This window comes from Crocodylus porosus, unplaced genomic scaffold (assembly GCF_001723895.1).
Source record: "Crocodylus porosus isolate Cpor-Errol unplaced genomic scaffold, CroPor_comp1, whole genome shotgun sequence".
NCBI lineage: Eukaryota > Metazoa > Chordata > Crocodylia > Crocodylidae > Crocodylus > Crocodylus porosus.
The window spans coordinates 44,291,605-44,311,311 of NW_017728931.1; the positions used below are offsets into that span (position 1 = coordinate 44,291,605).

Sequence of the window (19,707 nt, forward strand, 5' to 3'; positions counted from 1 at the left end):
TACCTCAAGGTACCAGGCGTGGCTTGTGAATGCTGAGATGCTGGGGCGGATGGAGCATCCCACAGGAGTGTAGGGGGCTCCCCCCCGCATGCTCGGCAGTTGACCCATAAGTGAACCTGAAACATTTCCGGTCCACTTCCAGGTCCAGTGCCGAGTGTGTGGGGGGCCCCGCCGGCTCAGTGATCGGCCATGGGGGGACCCCAGGTTCCCCCTCAGATCTAGGAGGCACCAGTTGCCGAGCCAGAAGCGGGGGTGTCCTGCATGCTCTGCGGCAGGACCCAAAGTGCTTCTGGTCCACTTCTGGGTCTGCCGCCGAGCATGCTGGAAACACCACCCCCCATGCTCCTGTGGGACACTCCATCCACCTCACCATCTCAGTGTTCACGAGCTGCCTGGTACCTTGAGGTATGTAGAAAAAACTTTTAAAGCTGTGTCTATGCCCAAATCATCAAATCTCTCCGAATTGATTCAGAGGGTTCTGATTTGATTCGGAGAGATTAAAGGGTCTCCTGATTCGATTCTGATTTGGAGGTTTGGCCACTGAATTGGGCCGAATTGAATCAGCGACTGAAGCTTTGCATAGCCCTAATAAGTATGCACAACTTTACTTAATACTCAAAAATGAGTATTAAGAAATGTACTTGTTGGTGAATTGTTAGGTATTAATGCAGTGGTTCCCAATTCATGTCTTATGGAAAAAACACTACCCTTGGGACGCTCAAGCATTTCCTATAGCCAAAGAAAATTAAAATGTTCCAACCAAGGAAGAGCACAATAGGACTTTGCCTTTGGTGTACTGCTTGTTTAATAATGACAACTGTGAGCCAATGTAGGTTGTAGACCGCTGGGTTAATGAAATATCAAGACTATTAAACATCTGTAGGATTAAACAAGGATCTTGCAGCTGTACAGCTTTATAGCATGCTTTTCTTCAGTACCATAAGCTAAGCACTACCAAACAGTTAGGTTTGCAATGGGAGATTTTGCAAGAAAATTTAGATGCTGTTAGAAAATGGCACCAATTATCAAGCAGGTAGCACGTTTCTCTCTAAGTTAATACTGGACCGGCAATGTGGTAGGGGTATAATACAGCAGAAAGGAACTTCTTACATTTCATTTCAGGTAAGGTCCTAACTGTACTCTGTAGTTATAAAAATGTGAAGTCACTTTTGCAAGAGGAAAGATGTTAAATTCCAACTGGCTAACTATATTCGCCTGCCAAATATTACCCTGTAGTCATTTCTAGTAACCTTCAATTTGACAAAACATCAAATTCAAATCTGTTATCATACTCTAAAGGCAAGAAGGTAGAGTGGTTGTGGGGAAAAAAGCTAAATACTATCAAGTTCCAGCTAAAGAAAGCTTCTTTACTTGTATTTCTTCCCTTTTCTTTCATGCATCAGCTACCAGTTACCAAATACAATGTAGAAAAACCTCTCTTTCTTTATCACCTAAATAGATGCTCATGGTTTCACCATTTTATTTTCACTGTAGTGGTTTTGCTGAGTTGAGTTCTAAAGGGCTAATCCAATGAAAGACTTGGGCATCTACAAGTCAGTTATCACAATACAAACTTGTAAGAACCTGGACCTCAGTTTACACACTGGAATCCAGACCCCGGAGTTAGATGTCTAGGGAAGGGTGCAGAAAGATAGGTTTCAAAAGTTTTGATCGAAAACAGTCCGCGTACTGGAAGGGGAGCTGTAGAGCTAACTAAACTCTAAGCACAGTTGTGTGAAATCCAACCCCTCTCCAGTGTGAAATCCTATTCCCCTCTAGACTCAGGGTCTGCAGTAAGGTGCCTTCAATCCCTTGGTTTCCAGATTCCAGAATTCTCTCTTGAATGTAGGTTCTCATAGCTGTTCTTTCAAAGATCTGAGCAGGGCTGACAGTTTAAAAAACAAACATGCAAAACAAAAACCTTATCTAGCTGAAGTTGATGGTGACTGTCTTCAGCTTAATAATGAACCCTAGGGCTTAGTGTTCTCATCAAGGGAGTGAGAGTCCCAGGTTCAATGCCTGCTTCAGCCTGAGGAATTTCAAACCTCTGTCTCCCAGGACAGTTCCCTAGACCACAGGTTCCTGGCCATGGCCTGGTACCAGGCTATGGCAGGTTGGCTGCAGGATTGTGGCATGAGTCCCTTGCTCAGGACCCCGTCTGTCTGCCTGGGTGAGTGGCTTCCAGGGTCACAACTGAGCTTCTGGGGTTAAAGCCAGGCGGTGGGGGAGCCCTGGGAGGGAGGCAGCCAGCTCCATGTGCCCTGTCCCACTCCCGCTGGGCTGCAGTAAAAAAAAGGTTGGGAACCACTGCCCTAAGCAGCATTCTGCAGGCTAGACTGGGGCAATTAACTGCTCACACTTCCTTTTGAAAATATTACATTCTTCGCTATACAGCATCAGTTTTGCAGCAAGAAAGGGCAAGCAAGCACAGTGCAGCAGCCTAGTAATATGGGCACTTATGGGGAATAGGAGCAGGAGAAGCCTGAGTTCTGATCCCTGTTCCCAGAACCTTTTGTTTACCATTTTTTCTGGCCCTTCAAGCTTCAGAACAAAAAGAATGTGAGATTTGCTGGATCAGAAAAGTTGCAAGCAGGAGGGAGCATGACTAACCTAATTATTAGGCAACTCAGATGAGAGACCTGACTTAATGATCACCTCTCCAAGTACTGTTTTACAATCAATCACTGGATAACAGATAAATAATCCCAGTAGCCAGGATATGAGCCCAAGTCTCCTTTTATCCAGGTAAATATCCAAATAGGAATATTCATGTTCCTTATTGGTCCCTCTCTTTGGTCCAGTTAGTCCTGAATGCTTGTGCGTGTGGCAGCAGAGCTTCAGCTGAAGGTTTTAAAAGTCTCCATGCTCCAGGAAGGAGGTAGGGATGGGGAGTCAAACTCATCTGGCTCCAAAAGCCAGATCAGTAACCTGGAACAGATCCATGAGCCAGATAAACAGTGCAAGACTGACTCCACAGGTGGGACTGGGGCCTCTAGGTTCAACCCCCCCACCCAATCTCATGCTGGATCCAGTGCCTGCTCTGGGACAAGCTATGTGCAGTGCTGTTCCAGCTGGTTTGGGGCAGGCACCAAGTTCAGACTGGGTCCCAGACTAGCTGGAGTGAGAACTGAATCCAACCTGCAGTAAATTACTTTGTAGGACAATTAATTTCATTAAATTAACCCTCATAACTAAAAATGTAGGTATAGCCAAATGTATACTTGAAGCAATTTCAAAAAGAAGAGAGGGACCTGCTACTGCTCAAGATCTCACAGCCTGTAACTGTTACATGTACATGACCTCGTAAGCAGGGCTGGGCAACTATTTGGTCTGGAGGACCACTTAATGAGTTTTGGTGAGCTGTTGAGGGCTGCACACAAAATTAATGGTGTTTACCAACAGCTTTACTTAAAATTTATAATATAAAGGATCCTTCATGTCATTTCCACACTTAATCAGAGTAACAACACTTATAAAAATGCTAATAAATGTGATACAGGTCTACCCAAAACTTGTCTGCAGGCTGTATAAAATCAATTGGCGGGCCAGATATGACCCATGGGCCATATTTTGCCCACCTCTGCCCTGTAGTGATACAAGTGCAGCTAAATCACCCCAACTTTTAACCCTGCTTCATAATAGGGTTCAGTTGCTATGATTTAGCTGCACTTGCATTGCTACCAGGCCATGAATATGTAATAAAAGATTCAAGTTTCAAAGTAACAGCTTGCTCCCCACACAACTTGTGAAGCTGCTACAAGTGCATGTTTATCTATACCTTATTCTACTTTGCTAACAAATGAATCTGAATGTAAATTTTAAAATTTGTTTAAAAAAGTTATTGATTTAGTTTACAAAATGATTAGATATGTATATCAGTGACCACCTTACATTTGTACAATGATTAGAGTGCAATAATAGCTTAAATGAATCATACCTGGGCAACATATTAGACAGCATACAAAAATAGGCAAAGGATTAGACTAGCATCTAAAAAAAAAATTAAAAAAAATCAGGAAATAATCTTGTCACAGTCCATAATCTCATTCCAAATCTTCCTGTAACCCATCACAATGCATATTAACTATATTAAGTGTAATCAAGAAGTCTTGCATTTAAAAAGTCTTAATCATTAAAAAAAGAAATGTTTGTTACGACTTGGACACATTAAACACTAGAGCAGGTGTCCTGCCACAACAAACAGGCCAAAGACAAAATAACAGAGGAACATAAAAAATTTTAATTCTTGGCTAAACAGTAATCTTAATGCAAGTGCAACAAAGGGAACGGTGACACAGACGTTAAATATTGCTGGAGGCAGGAGCAAATGAGGACAGAATGATTTTTGGCACTGCTATCCAAAGACTGCATCATTTATTGAATTAAAAAAACAAGATGTCACCCAGGAACAAGTCTTGGCAGCATTTTAAAGAACAAATAACTGGAAGGCCGAGGGAAGATGATAGCCATGCAGAGTCATTCTTAGCTAGCTTTTATTTTGGTTCTTATAAAACTTCTGGAGTCTCCCAAGGGCTGCTGCAACCTGTGGCTCTACTTCCTGCCCCCCAAACAACAGGGTGGGGAAGGAGAGGGGGAGGGAAACAGAGCTAACCATCAGTGAGCATTGTCTTGTACATCCTGTTTACCCAGAGCACTCCCCCACCAGAACTGGGAGGTGAGGAACCTGTGCCCTCCTGATTCTGGGGAAGAGAGGGGCACTGTGGGAGAACTGAGGTGGAGTACATAGGAGAGAGCTTACTGACAGTCTTCCCCACTGTGCTTCTAAACATAGTACTTGCTTTCTTCAGGGTTATTTTGAGTGCTTCCACCATTTTCAAAACACCTGGAAGAACATCAGGAGTGCTGCACTTCAAGAGGGATGTAGATAACCTGGAAAGGGTTCAGAGGAGGGCCACCCGTTTGGTAAAGGACTAAACAAAAAACCCTATGAGTACACGAAAAACCCTGTGAGACCGACTGAGGGACCTGAATCTCTTCAGCCTCCATAACAGAAAGCTGAGAGGTGATCTTGTGGCTGCCTACAAACTCATTGGGGGGGGACAGCAGGAAACAGGGGATACAATGTTTACTAGGGCGCCCATTGAGGTAACTAGAAGCAATGGCCACAAATTGAAGGAGAGCAAATTCAGATTGGACACACCAGGAAAAAATTATTTACAGTCAAGGTTGCCAAAATAGGGAATATGCTTCCAAAGGAGGTGGTGCTGCCCCCTTTCCTTGGAGGTATTTAAGTGGAGATTGGACAAACACCTGGCTGGGGTCATCTGACCCCAACACTCTTTCCTGCCCACGGCACGGTGTTGGACTCAATGGTCTAATAGGTCCCTTCTGACCCTAAAATCTATGAATCTATGAACATGTGTCCTCTTGCCCTTTGAAGCATTTCAAATATATGAAATGCTTCAAACATTTTCTGTCCACACCCTATGAAAAACTACTAGCCCCTGCCTTAAGTTTTGGCATTCAAGTTAATCCAATTTTGAATGTCAAATTTCCTCCCCACTATCTCCACCTAGGAAGCTAATTTAACCCCAAGGTCACATACACTAGCAAAACATGTGGTCATGTGAAACAAAGAAGATCGAATCCAATTATGATCTGCAGGAAAATTTCTGAGTGTATCCATAAAACAATTTGCACTATGGCATGAGTACTCTAAACTGAAAGAATATGAATAGTTATACAATTGGTAGCAAAGCAAAATTACACACACACAAAAACCAGGGTAATGAGACAACTATATAACTTTCCCATGTCAGAGGAGTTGGGACAACAGGCAGGCTAGCCAATTAGCCCCAAACTGGTTCTGGTTACCTGCACAGGAATGACTGCCTGCTTATAGGCAGCAACCCTTTCAGTACCCAGGGGACAGATGCCTTTCTCATTGGCTCATATGCCTGAACCCTTGTTCCTGCTTGTTGGTTCCTGACCGCTGACCCCTACTTCCTAACTTGGTGGCTCCTGACCCCCTGGCTTGTGGTTCCAGTCTGGACACCTGCTTCTGGCTTTTGGCTCCTGGCTGTGTCTGCTCCTGATCCTCTCTGGCTTGTGACTGTGTTGGGACCCTTGCTTCCGAATTTTGACTGCTCCTGCCTCTTTAGTGTCAAGACCCAGGCTGATCACCCATGTTCTAGTCAACTCCTAACACAATAATCCAGAAATATGGGTGGTGAGGAGTTACTGCAGATAGTGCAGTAGGAAAGGACACATATCCACTTTTGACTTGCATGCTGTGAGTCCACAGAAGCATCTGACAGACACCTGGATCTACCAATTGCAGCCCTTCTACCAGTGACAGCCCCCCAGTGACTATTAAGGGTACTGGAGAGAGGAATGTCAAGCAGATTTTCAGGTCTTGTACCAGTAGCCAGCCCTTTTTTTTAATATTTGAAATTCAGCTTTAGCATAAATAGTTATACATCAGTGCAGGAAAAAAAGTTTTTTTTTTCCCCTCTCTTGAATCTGCAGGTGCAATGTTAAGTAAGATGACTTGCACCTTTGATATCATTAATGACTTGAATGGCCAAGGCAGGTTTATCATCAGCTGACAAATGACACTTTCAGAATAATATATTAAAACTATACTTAGCATGGATTCTTAAAATAACATCACATAGAACATATTTAATACAAGAGTGATCTCACTGATGCCTCTCCTCCAAACTAACGGCACATACCATTTTCTTTCCCATTACATCTCTGTGATGACTAATGCAGTTGCTCTCATGGAAAGAATATTTTAACTCTTTAATTTAAATTTTGCAACTGGAATTAAGGAGAAATCTTTATTATGTGACCAGCTAGCTTTCTATGTAGTAGTGAGAACTGCTGAACTAGAAGACTTATGAAGGAAGCACTGATTCACAAGGGAGAACACCTCTGAATGGAGCCTTCGTACCTAGGCTTTTATTGGAAGCTTTCATCCAAGTGATGGAACCAAATAGGTTCCACACTAAAATGTCATGTTGAGGTAACATACCAATAGTTCTTTTAGTGCATGAAATATGTACCTCTCAGATTTATCTAATATCTTTAAACCTTCACTAATTCTACTGTGGTAGAGAGGTGACTACAGAAAATTCAGAGATATTTCTATATTTTTTTGTAACAGCTGTACATTGAAAGTGATTTAACTCACTTATGGTTAATACAGTAAAACCACTGTTAGACAGTAATGGTGAAATCTAGCAATGTAAGGACAACACCCTCAAATACTGGGAAGTTTGTGTTCTTGTACTAGTTGTTCTAGTATTGCATATCAAAACCATTAACAGATGTCTTAAGAGAAATTTACAGCCATAAAAGTTGTTTCTCTTCTCACATTTTTGTTGAAGAAGCAAATTACACAGTAAATTAAGTATGATCTTGGTAAATCCAAGGGAATGCATTCTCCTTTGGCTTTTGAAGTGTAACTTTTATATTCAATTAAAAAAATACATCTTCCTGCACCACATTTCTTTTGCAAGAATGGAAAAAATGAGAACTCTGGTGGCCAAACAAATTCTGCTTACTTCCCATGGCTGTTAACCAAAGACTTTATAGTTTTGTGGATAAAGTTTCTGCTTTATATTTTCAAGTTAGAGTTCAATTTTGGTGGCAAACTTTCATTACATTCTTTTATTTTGTTAGTGTCAAACCAATAAATGCATTTTAACTAATTTCTTCATCTGTGCAACATTCTTTTATAACATTTAATTATTTAAAACATTCAATCAGCCTTTTTTCTGAAGAAAAACTGTACTAGTCCAAAGAAGAACCTAAAGAGGAAGTGAACCAGCTAAGGCCCTTAGTAGATCTTACATTTTTTTCATTCTTATAAAAATTAAAAGACTTTTGTATGGCTTGATGGAAATGAGGTTATACAAAAACCTTCTGCCAGCCAAAATAAGACTTCTAATTTTTCTATGAGTAGGAACCAATTCAACCAATTTCAGTTATGTGTCCCTCTAACCTTATCTTAGAAAGTTCCAGGGATAGAAATTCCACACTTTTCTATGCAGACTGTTTCAATTCTTAACCACATTCATAATTAGAAAGTACTTCCCAATTTTCAACCTAAATTTCCTCTGATTCAGTTTTGAGGACATTTCTCCTAATTCTGTCCCTTGCAGTCATAGAGAAAATGCTATCTCCATCCTCTTTATAATCACTCTTCAGGTGTTGCCTTTTTAAAGACATTCAACATATGCAATTTAAAAATAGAAACATTACTTTAAAAAGTTAGATTGTCATTTGACTGCTTAATCTATTCACTAACTGTTATGTCAGTAACTTAAACCATACAAGTCAAAGTCGATCTGTCGGTCTTCCCTTCTCAGAAGTCTTCACGGTCCCCAAACGCTTGGTCTCCTGCTTCCCTGTGCATCATGGGATCCTCTTTCTCTCATTCCTAGTAATGTCCTCTCTTGTAGGATCTTCATTACTAAACTGAACCATTAGAGCTGCATAATCCAATATGTGGTTTTGGTCCTTGAGAATCTAATCCATGGTAAGAATGTGTATATGGGTTTTATTTGAGAGTACTTTCTTAGCTTGGACCTGAAATATCTTTTTCTTTCAAACTGATCTTTGAGTCATCCCAAGGAGGAAGTAGAGTAATGATTCTCAAGCAGGGTGCTGTGAGATCCTTTTAAGGGTTACACAGTCTGCCACCCAGTATTTAGTGTGCCAACATGTACACATAATTCGCAAGATAAACCCAGAGATGGGGATGGAGGAAAGTATCTTTGACTATGTTTGCTCTGCTCTGGGGACTCCTGCTCTCCTCAGCCTAAGTAAGTCTAGGAATAGACAGATTTCCCTTTCATGTGACCAAGAACAGCTAACTTGATCAGATAAAGTACAAGAGAAAGATACATGACAGAGGTTGTACCTTAACACTGAAACAATTAATTGTCAAACTACTTAATATCTCTTTCCTTAAGGCAGCTGACTGACATTTTTAGTAATAACATATTAAAAAAACCCTTTTATTTTTAAATATTTCAAAGTTTTGTTTAAATATTCTCAGTTGCTATGGTTTTCAGATATTCTAGTCAAAATGAAGAAATAGTAAACTTGACATTTTATAGTCACATTATCCACAGGATACATACCTGCAGGTGTGATCATCCCCCACACTTGCAATCACCTGACCTTCTTTAGGTGCAAATACCAAGTCATTAATGTAATCTGAATGGCCATCAAAAATCTGTCAATAAGAAAGAGACTTATTTTGAAGTCCAAAGCACTTCTAATAAATACTAGTATTTGAGCATTCCAGAAGTTTCTGTTACAGGAAAAGCAGACAAATTTACAATGAAGCTGGCATTCTACATGGTAAGGAGGAAAGGTGTATAAATGTATAGAAACTGTTTCTAAAATTAATCTATGTATTACTAAACTATTGTTCCAGTCTGTAAGTTCTTTGTTTTAATATTTACTTTAGACTACTAAATATAATTTACCCATATAAGAAACCTATTTAGCAGCACAGCATCTTGGAACAAATAGTAAGTCCTTCCCCTACATGTGAATTTCTAGTCCATTAGCTTATTAGGCCTACTATTCATTTTTATCTGCCCTTGGATACAGATATACTTTTACCAACTTGTTTGCATTTTCAGCACCTCTCATGCTATTTGATGAAAACCAACAGAATATGATATATATCACATTTAAATGCTTCTGAAAAACTGACAAAATTCTCAATTCAAGTATCCTATCTTTCATGGTTTTACTCCCATAATTTCCCCAATGTTTTGATGCAATGAATTATCACACTTTTTCATACAAAACTATTCAAAGCAGAAGAATAAAAATATTCAAATCTAAATGTTCACAAAGAAGCAATTCTTACACGCTTGTAAACAATTAGCTAGATTTCACTCCTTGCTTCTTGATCTGAGCTCAGCCTTGATCTTGTATTTAGGACTATTCAGGTTGCCGAAGTAACAGAAAGTTTCTCTGAACCAGTTTTTGATGTTGTTCTTGTATGCTTCCAGTTCTGTGTTGATAATTGAAGCAAGTTGTTTTTTCCACTCAGGCTGAGTCAGACTTTTCCGTCAAATCCCTCCCAAAGTGCTAAATGCAATTGTTTACTGTTAAACACAGAATGTTTAGTAATTAGCCAGACTGTAACCAGACTTCCTTCAATTGGTTTTGCATGTTTTGTGCCTCCCTGGAGAGAGTCCTTTGATCCAACATAACATACGTTTTATGTAACAATCAAAATGCCACCACATGTTCACTATAAATTTCAACATCTAGTTGTCAGCCTATAGTTTCCTTGAATTTTCATCTCTGGGTGACTGGAAAATTGAGGTATCAAGCCTTCTGTTTTACTGGACTGGCTAACACTGGCCAGTCCAGAATAAGTTTTGATATTCCACAATGCACTTTAGGGCTGAATTGTTTATTACTTCTTTCTCAAAAAATGTAATAGAATGATATATATCTTTATATCAAAGATGACTATACATTAGGAAACTCTGGTTATATTCATTTTATTGGCTGGTATTTTTTAGTAACTTTGACACAGTCATTCATATTTTCATCTTTCATATGTAGAATCATTGATATATTCAGCAGAAATATTTTATTTACTTTAGCATAAAATAATCCTGAATATAAAATCATCTCCTCAATAGATTCTACATATGGAATATTTATAAATTAGTTATAATTTTCCAGGTCTAGAACCTAATTATTGGAGGCATGCCTTTAACTGGTTCACCTCTCACTGTATTTTCCCTGTAACATCTGGGGGAGTCAGGTTGCCCTGTCACTGTAGTCTGAATTTCTATTTTTATGCCTTAACATTGTGTGTGTGTTAGTTTTATTTTAAATAATATTAGCGTTGAACTGATAAACCTTTATTTCTGCATTTCATAAATGGCTCAATTAATAGACAAACCTTTATTTCTGTATTTCAGCTAAATTCAATTGTGTATTTGCCTTTTTGCTTGACATGAGTGAATGAACTTTGCATGGCCCTGCATATAAGAGGAGTTACGTGAAAGGGTAAATGGTAAGAGAATAGGAATATTTAATTGTTTGTGTAAGGAACAAGGTGCCAGCATGTAAATTACCAGTCAGTGAACTAATTAATGGATGCATGAAGAATCTGCTTGAGACCTGGCACACAAAGGAGATAATGAGGGAAAGGAGTGCTGCATATTCTGCCAGGTGGGCTGAGATACCAACTTTTACAACTGACACGACCAAGTTGAGATAATGAGAAGATGGATGAGAAACAACTTTGAAAACAGAGACAATGTGGAAAAACCCCAAAATGCTGAACAAAGACTGGCAACTCCTATAAGAGGAAGGATCTAAGTATTGCCAGGTTGGGCAAGCCATCTTGATTGCTGCTGCTTTCTTCAGAGCACAGGCATGTCTGTTCACCCCGCTCCAGCTTCAATCTTCATCACCACCTCAATAGGCCTGGGCTGGCCACCCAGTGCTAATACTGAACAGCTGCTGCTGGTAACTATAACTGCTGGATGGAATGGTTGTTTTTGTCATACATAAACTCACATGCACATGTGCATGGTGATACATGTATATGTTTGTATGAGTGGTGTGCTTAAGATCATGTATCTGCCTCATATAAATCAATAAACGCAGCATTTTGCTTTATCCCCCTCTTCTAAGGTTTTACTTGTGATTTAAGCAATCAATATTTCAAGTAACATCACCCCACAACTTCTTCCTCCCACAGCCCCTTTCTTTCCCATTTACTGTCAGATGCTGCTGTCCCTGAGCACATGAAAGTAATGGGCAAATTTGAAAATGCTAACCTTGAAATAAACATGCCTCTATTCATCTGCATATAGGCAATTCACTATAGTACCCATAGACTTAATTCATCCAGAATTGATGCAATTTATTTTTTTTGAAACTGCTGTAATTTCTGGCACAGGTATGCCATTAAACACTCTTAAGCAGCACTTTTGTACCTACTTATACATTAGTCCAAAGCCAAAAGGCTCACGATTTACCACAGATAGGGACCAGTGGAATTCATGTCAGAAGTGCAGTGCAGCAGCTCCTTTAATCTTGTAGTTTGGCCTGTGCCCCTCCCACCACTGACTGGTAGAGCAGCTTTGCTGCTTGCCCAATTGGCAGAGAGGTGAAAACTACAGTTTTAAATATGCCATAGTTTTTGCCTCCCACTGATGATTGGTGGAGGGGCCCTGTTAGCCCAGTAGCTTGCTGCTACTTGGACAAGAAGCAAAAACACAGCATACTTAAAACTACTATCAGTCATAAGGAGCATTTTCAAACTGTGGTGTTCCCATAGCTCAGCGCTGCTCATTATTTGTGTGTACTTCAGATACCCCCAACAAGGGACCCATTGGCCAGGATGGCCAATCTTTTAGATACGGCTTTCAACTAAGATTACTAGGGGATGGGGAAAACACTCACTGGAGCATGACCGGGGACTGGCACACAGGAAAGCTCCGAAGTTGGAGACACTAAGAGAGCCACGCTTGTGAGAGCTGAGGGAATGGTTCTGCCTCAGTGTGACAGGAAATAGAGGGTCTCAGTTGGAGGACTCAGGTGCTTGTACACTAACTAATGCCAGGAGAATGGGGAAACAAGCAGGAGGAGCCAGCCCTCCTACTCTCCAGTGAGCATTATGATCTAGTAGGGATTATAGAGACCTGGTGGGACTCCTGACATGACTGGAACATAGCCAGAAAGGGCTACACCCTGCACAGAAGGAACCGAGTAGGAAAGAAAGGTAGAGGTGTTGCTCTCTGTGAGGGAGCAGTATACCTCTCCTTGGAAGCCAACATCGGCTCCAAAGAAGAGCGGCTCAAAACCCTCTGGGCTAAACTAGGAGGGGGGCGCAGTGAAAAGACCTAACTGTAGGTGTATACTACAGACCACCAAACCACGGGAAAGAGCTTGATCTGGAGTTCTCTCAAGAACTGGGAGAGGCTGCACATGTATGGGACATGGTCATCATGGGTGACTTCAATTACCAAGACTTCTCTTGGGAGGAACACTCAGCTAAGTCAGATCACTCACATTGCTTCCTGACCTGTATTGAAGAGCTCTACCCGACTCAGGAAGTGCATGGGCCAACCAGAGGTAACGTTCTCCTAGACTTGGTCTTGGCCAAAGGAGATGAGTGAGCAACCTGAATATAGAGGGTAGCCTAGGCGACAGCAACCACAAAACAATCACATTCACTGCCCATCACAAGGCAGGCAGATCAGCTACCAGGCCTGAAGTTTTGGATTTCAAAAAAGCAAATTTCAACAGGCTTAGGGCAATAGTAGGGGAAGTGCTGTGGGACCAGGGACTGAAGGCAAAAGGAACGCACGAAGAGTGGTTGTTCCTGAAGAATGTGATCCTCAAAGCACAAAAGTCCATTCCCATGCGGAGAAAAGGTAGCAGAAGGGCTGGTATATTTTTCCTCTTAGTAATTATGGAGTTGTTTCTCATGTAGAATGAAGCATTTCACATGAACATTAATGTGGACTCTTTCAATACTTCTTTTGTAGCTCCTATTAGTATAAGAGGACTACATTTTCTTATCAAGTTGAATTTTTTCCCCCCTTGGCATGAACACCAAAAATAGCTGATATTGGTGTGTTTGTTTTGGGGAAGAAGAGGAGGTGGAGAGTAAACAGAAACTGCTTGTCAGCCAATTACATTACTTATAGGATCCAACTCTGGTTTGTTTATAGAATTCAACTGACAATACCATCACAGTTGCATTTAGTTTCTCAGTTTTTAACAGTATATTCAGTGGATAAAACGAATGCAGTAGACACAAGAGACTTAGATTTTACAAAGGCTTTTAATACTGCCCCACACGAGGGAAAGCCACAGGCTCAGTATGAGCAAGCAGCAGGATGCAATCACCAAAAAGCAAATGCCATTTTGGGATGCGTTAGTGGAATTAAAGGATGACAGACACAAGAGATGATACAATTTTACTCAGGCCTGGTTAGGCCTCAGTTGAAGAACTGTAGCAGTTCTGGGCTCTGCATTTGTTCCCCAAAGTGTTGAGAAACTGGAGAAGATCCAGAAGGCAAGCAACAAAAATAGTAAGGGGATCAGAATGCAAGCCACACAAGGAAAGATCAAGAGAACTCGGTATGTTTAGTTCAGAGAGAAATAGATTAAGGAGGCGCATAAAAGCAGTTTTAGACCAACCACAAATACCTACTTGCTGCTGTAGAGCTGTATTAAATTCAGTTATGCAGTCATTCTTTCTACTAAAAAGGTACAAAGCTGGAATAAGCCCTATGCACCTACTATATTTAATATAGCAGTAGTAGTGGCTGTCATTTATTTACAAATTTCACTAAAGCAATACGATAAGAATAACAACTTATAATTGTTTGCTAAAAGCAAACAATACAATTATCTTATTTGTTCAACACATTAAATGCTTGCTGGAGGTAGAACAGGAATAATTTTGCAAATGATAATAGATCATCTCCCTCATGCAGTTACAGTTAGCTTTTACTGCGTTAGGCACATTAGGGAGGTAAAACAGCTGAAGACTAAAAACCTCGCCTAAAGCAAACAAGATGCACACAATTCACAGATGCTAGGGTCAGAAAGGACCTCAACAGATCAGAGTCCGACCCCCTGCCTAGGCAGGAAAGAGTGCTGAGGTCAGCTGACCCAGCCAGAAGCCTATCCAGCCCTCTCTTAAAGACCCTCAAGATAGGAGAGCGCACTACCTCCCTTGGAAGCCCATTCCAAATTTTGGCCACCCTTACTGTGAAGTGATTTTTCCTGATAGCTAGCCTAAATCTGCTCTCTGTCAGTTTTGTGACCACTGTTCCTTGTTACCCCAAGAAGCCACCTGTTGAAAAGAGCCTCTTCAATCCCTTGCTTTGTTCCCCTAATGAATTTGTAGGCAGCCACAAAAATCACCTCTCAGCCTTCTGTTGCAGAGGCTGAAGTGGTCCAGGTCCCTCCATCTCTCTTCATAGGGTTTGTCCTGTATGCCCCTAACCATAGAAGTGGCCCTGCTCTGGACCCTCTTGAGTCTAACATCTAATTCAATCCTAATTAGAAATAATTTTTTCTTACCTTATATTCATTCTTCTCCTGGAGGTCTGACGTGAACAGCCTTAACTTCCTATCAGCAGCTGCAGTACAAAACCTACAAGGATTAGATAAAACAGAAAAACGCTTTATTTTGCATCACTGAGTTAGGCTGGAAATCTGGTAAATGGCCAACAGGCTTACATTGCACTTCATGTTTTTAGAAGAACAAATTCATATTATTATGCCTGCATGTGCACACACACTTCTAACACTTATCACTACCGTTGGGCAATAATAGCCTTTACAGTGATAAAATAAATCAATTGTTTTTTGAATACAGATCAATCAGAAGAGCATTTAATTGCAACCCTCTCCTAAATATTTTGGCCATACAAGTACAAGTACAAGTACATTTCAAAGGATCTTAAGAAAGGAGGGCTGGAAGGGACCCTCGGGGGGTGGGGAGGAAAATGTAGTCCAGTCCCCTGCTCAAGGCAAGATCATACTTGACTAAACCATTCAGGCCAAGTGTCTGTCTACCCTATTTCTTGAAAAGTTCCATGGATAGAGATTCCACAACTTGTGGATAGCCTGTTCTTATGTTTAAAAACCCCCATAGTGAGATTCTTCCTAACCTACAACCCAAATTTTCTTTCATGCAGCTTGAGGTCACTGCACCTAGTCCTGCCTACCATGACCACAGAGAAGAGTTTCATCACAGTAATGCCAACGGTCACAAAAATATTGCAAGACTTGCGATTTCTAAGTCAAAATAACTCTGACTCATGATCTCCCCATCAAACCCTAAAGTCTCCAAATTTTCTCAGATGGTAAAACTGTGGGGAGGAAGGGGCAGAGGCAGATTGAGGATCCCATGGTAAGGGAGGGATTGGGGCAGGAGCAAAGGCTGGGATGAAATAGGGTTCTGCAGCCAGGGCAGGATGTCCAGAGGCATGGGGGTGGGGATGGAGCAGAGGGCACAGCTCCCTGCAGCTGCACACACCACTGCAGGAGAGGTATGCCCCCCCACAGGGCAGAGGCAGGCTGCCTGCTGCAGGCTCCCTGCTGTCCTTGTCCCGGGAGTTCAGCCACATGATGCTGTCACTGCCTGCCGGGCAGGCAGGGGATGCAAGGAGTGCTGGCTGCATAGCACATCCCCTGCCTGCCTGATGGCAGGAAGCACACTGAGTCATGCAGCTGAGCTCCTGGGGCAAAGGCAGCAGGAAGCATGTGCTCCCCATTCCTCCCCTGGGAAGAAGTGTGCACAGCTGCGAGGAGCCATCCCCCCTCTCCTTCCCATTGCTTTGGATGACCTGCCTTGGCCCTGGGGTCCCATTCATCCCAGCCCCTGTCCCATTCCCTCCCACACCATGGAGGCCTTATCTGTCCCCCCTATCCCTTCTCTTACTGGCTAGGTGCTGTCTCTCTCTGTGCGTCTGCCCCTCCCTGCCAAGCCACAGCCCCCCAGCCCTATTGCTGCCCCTCACTCCTCAGTACCCCACACTGGTGATGTGTAGGGGGTGTACATATACCCTGAGATTGGCAGTGCAACCCCTGAAAGGAGCGCCGCCGCTGCCACTGCTAGTGGTGTCACTTACCACCCCCCTCCTGCCTCTGATGGCATCTGTGGGTGGTCAGCACTTGCCACCCCCCTCCTCCCCCTTCAACACTGCTGTGGCTACCTGCAGGAGCTCCCCCCCTTGCCACCACCATGCCTCTGCCAAGGGGTGGTTGCTGTTCCCCCACCCCCAACCTCATTCATGGTACCCCACATCCTGCCAGGGTGTGTGGGGACCCTCCTTCTCTGGGCTGCAAACCCCACACACCCCTATAGCCCCGCATACTTCAAAAATAGCATCTCATGATTAAAAAAAAACAAAAACAAAAACAAAAACCAAAAAAAACCCCAAAAAACCCACACACCAAGAGATTTGTCATGTAGTCTGCCCTGTGATTTTTGACAAGGTGGGGGCAGCAATACTGCTATCACCCTTCTTGAACATACAGACTGTTAGCAAACCCCACTCCCTCAGTCATCTTTTCTCCATACTAAAAACCCGAGTTCTTTCAGCCTTTCTTCAAGTCATGGTATTCTTGTACTCAAGTGCTTTTAAAAATACCTTATCTGGGGAGGTAAAGAATTGAGTCTGGTTTCTGGACTCCATGCTATGGCATCAACTCTGACTCCATGATGAAATGTTCTTAGCATCTTATATTGTATTCTTTCCACTTCTGCATCTTCCTCCTAAATAAAGTAGCACAATAAGTTTAAAGAAAATGGTCCAGAAGACTATTAGCAAGACAAAAACCTTTTAATTCTAGATCAGTCGCCACTAGTAATGACCAAAAAGAATTACTTGGTTGCCTCTTAGACTCCCAACTCATTATGAAAGAGGCCATGCCCTCTTTGTGGGTCTGTACAGTGACAAATCACAGAACAAATATTGAGTGACCTATGACATGTAAAGTGAGGTGCTGATATTCAGTTTCTACTGAACAAGCATATACATCACAAATCTAAGATTACAGTTCACATCTTTGTTAGTTTTGGAAGCAAGGTTAAAAATGTGTGTAAGCTGTTTCAGGTTATGACTTCATAGGTATACTTAAGATGCAATGCATTGGAGCTTTGGGGGGAAAAAAAAAGTTTCACATGCATACAAGTATTAGCCATCTAGAATTTTTGACAAGAACTAAGAAGAGAAAAAGAAAGCAGCAGCACATGGTTAACAAGATAGATAGCTTATTTCAAGTTAAATCTGTAGTAATGAACATTTCCAGCGTGCATGGACTATCTACTCCAAACAAAATAAAGAAAGACAGAGGCTACACTGGTAGTAGAGGCATCAGAGATGACCACAAGAACTTACAAAAAGCTTATTACCATGTTGTTTCAGCTACTGGAAGGGATAGAAAAAAGTCCTCTGAATCTGTCCCTGCTATATCGCTATTGTAAATGCTGTTGGATCACTGGATGCATAAATAATGTTCTTTTATACACAGATGGATTCAGATAAGAAATTCAGAAACTAGATCCAGTTTCTAGAACACTCCTCTCTAGGTTTGCAAACATGTTTACTGAAAAGAAATGCTTTGTATTGTTTAAGTTAAACACCATTGTAAAAATACAAATTAAAAATAATTTATACTGATTCTTGATGCTTATATGCTCAAAAGACAGCATTTTGTTTTTACCTAACAATTGGCCAACATGAATTATGCAAAGACTACCACCTATATGTATAATGAATAGGTGCATAATTTAATTGTATAACATACTGCCAGTTCTAATTTTTTGCCTGCTGATTACATTGCAACAAATAAAGATTATGCATAGGATCTCTTCTGCACTGTCATCTCCTTTTTACCATTACAAATTATGTAGTTAAACAGAATGCAGTTAAGTGAACCCACTCCCCTTCCTCCATGTGTTTCTGCCCTGTGCTACCTGCTGTATCCGCATGCCCTTTCCTCTGTGCTTTCCCTTGCATGGAGTGGCCCCTTTCACACCTCATCCCTTATGTTTCTTTCCCCACACTCCCCTTGCAGGGGGAGTATGGGTGAAGGGATGCACAGAGCAACCCCTTCCTCTGGTGTCCCTTCCCTGTATTCCCACAACCCCTTGCCCCATGCTCTCCTCATACTATGCATCCACTCACCCATGCTGCCCCACCACTCCTTCTCATGTGCTTTTCCCCCATGATTCCTTCTGCACTGTGCTCCCTGCATACTGTTTCTCCATGCCCCCTTGCTCTGTGCATCCCCCCCTCCCATGTCCCCTCACACTGTGTGCCCCTTTCCCCAAACACCTCCTACCTGCCACACAAGCTACCCTGGCTCCATCTTGAACAAGAGCAGCTGTTCCAAGCAAGAGGTTTCCATGCCCCCCCAACCCTGAATGGAGAAAAAGCCTCGTCTTATATTTGAGGAAATATGGCAAGTAATTATTCATTTCTGGTATCACGTGCATTGGCTGGAAGTCAGTCCATAAGTAATGGATTCATACAGACTGGGACTTAGTGCTCTGGGGAGAAGAGTTGTATCAGATATGATAAATTATAGCACTTTGTACCACACACAGCACATCTCCAGTTCACCAGGCACAGTCCAAACTAAGAGCTGCACAACTCCTCAGGTAGTGATTACCTACATTCTGAAAGACATAGAAATTGAATTCTCTCTCCAAGAGAAAAGATCTGTTATTTTTGTGTCTTATTCAGTGATCAAAAAGAAGCTATATTAGCAGAATCAAACCTCAATTTACTATACATAATTCTCGTTAGAGTGAATTTCTTTGGACATACTTGCCTGAAGAACAATTATGCTGGACTCTAAAAACAAAATGGGCCCAACTTAGTGCTTTTAAAAAGAAAAAAAAAAATGCTGTGGCTCCAACGTACTCCTTAACCAAGACTTTTAAAGACGAATTAACCCTCCAAGCTCCAAACCTTCAGTTTAAAAAAAAAAAACAATAGAAAAAACCCACTCACCGGAAACCTGCAAGTTCCTACAACGACATAATTGTTGCCGCCATATGCAATTAGGGAACAAGCCTCTCCACTATCAAATGGACTGAACTCCACCACGTGCACATAATCTTCGCAGTCCACAGTGTAGGCAGCGCTCCTAACAGAGTCTTGCTTCATTTCAGTGGTAAGATGGAGGTGGCATAGAAGCAATGAC

The 19,707-nt window shown here is 41.7% G+C and overlaps 1 protein-coding gene across 1 annotated transcript in view; it reads right to left on the reverse strand.

Moving 5' to 3' along the window:
- The window catches only part of NUP37 (nucleoporin 37), a 39,361-nt gene extending 19,654 nt beyond the window's left edge, over positions 1-19,707 (reverse strand). Inside the window, exons 1-4 of the mRNA XM_019544745.1 lie at positions 19,515-19,707; positions 17,145-17,269; positions 15,067-15,139; positions 9,117-9,211 (exon numbers count right to left, since the gene is read on the reverse strand). Coding sequence (XP_019400290.1) covers positions 9,117-9,211; positions 15,067-15,139; positions 17,145-17,269; positions 19,515-19,670 — 449 coding nt within the window. The 5' untranslated portion in view covers positions 19,671-19,707. The remainder of the gene's footprint in view (positions 1-9,116; positions 9,212-15,066; positions 15,140-17,144; positions 17,270-19,514) is intronic.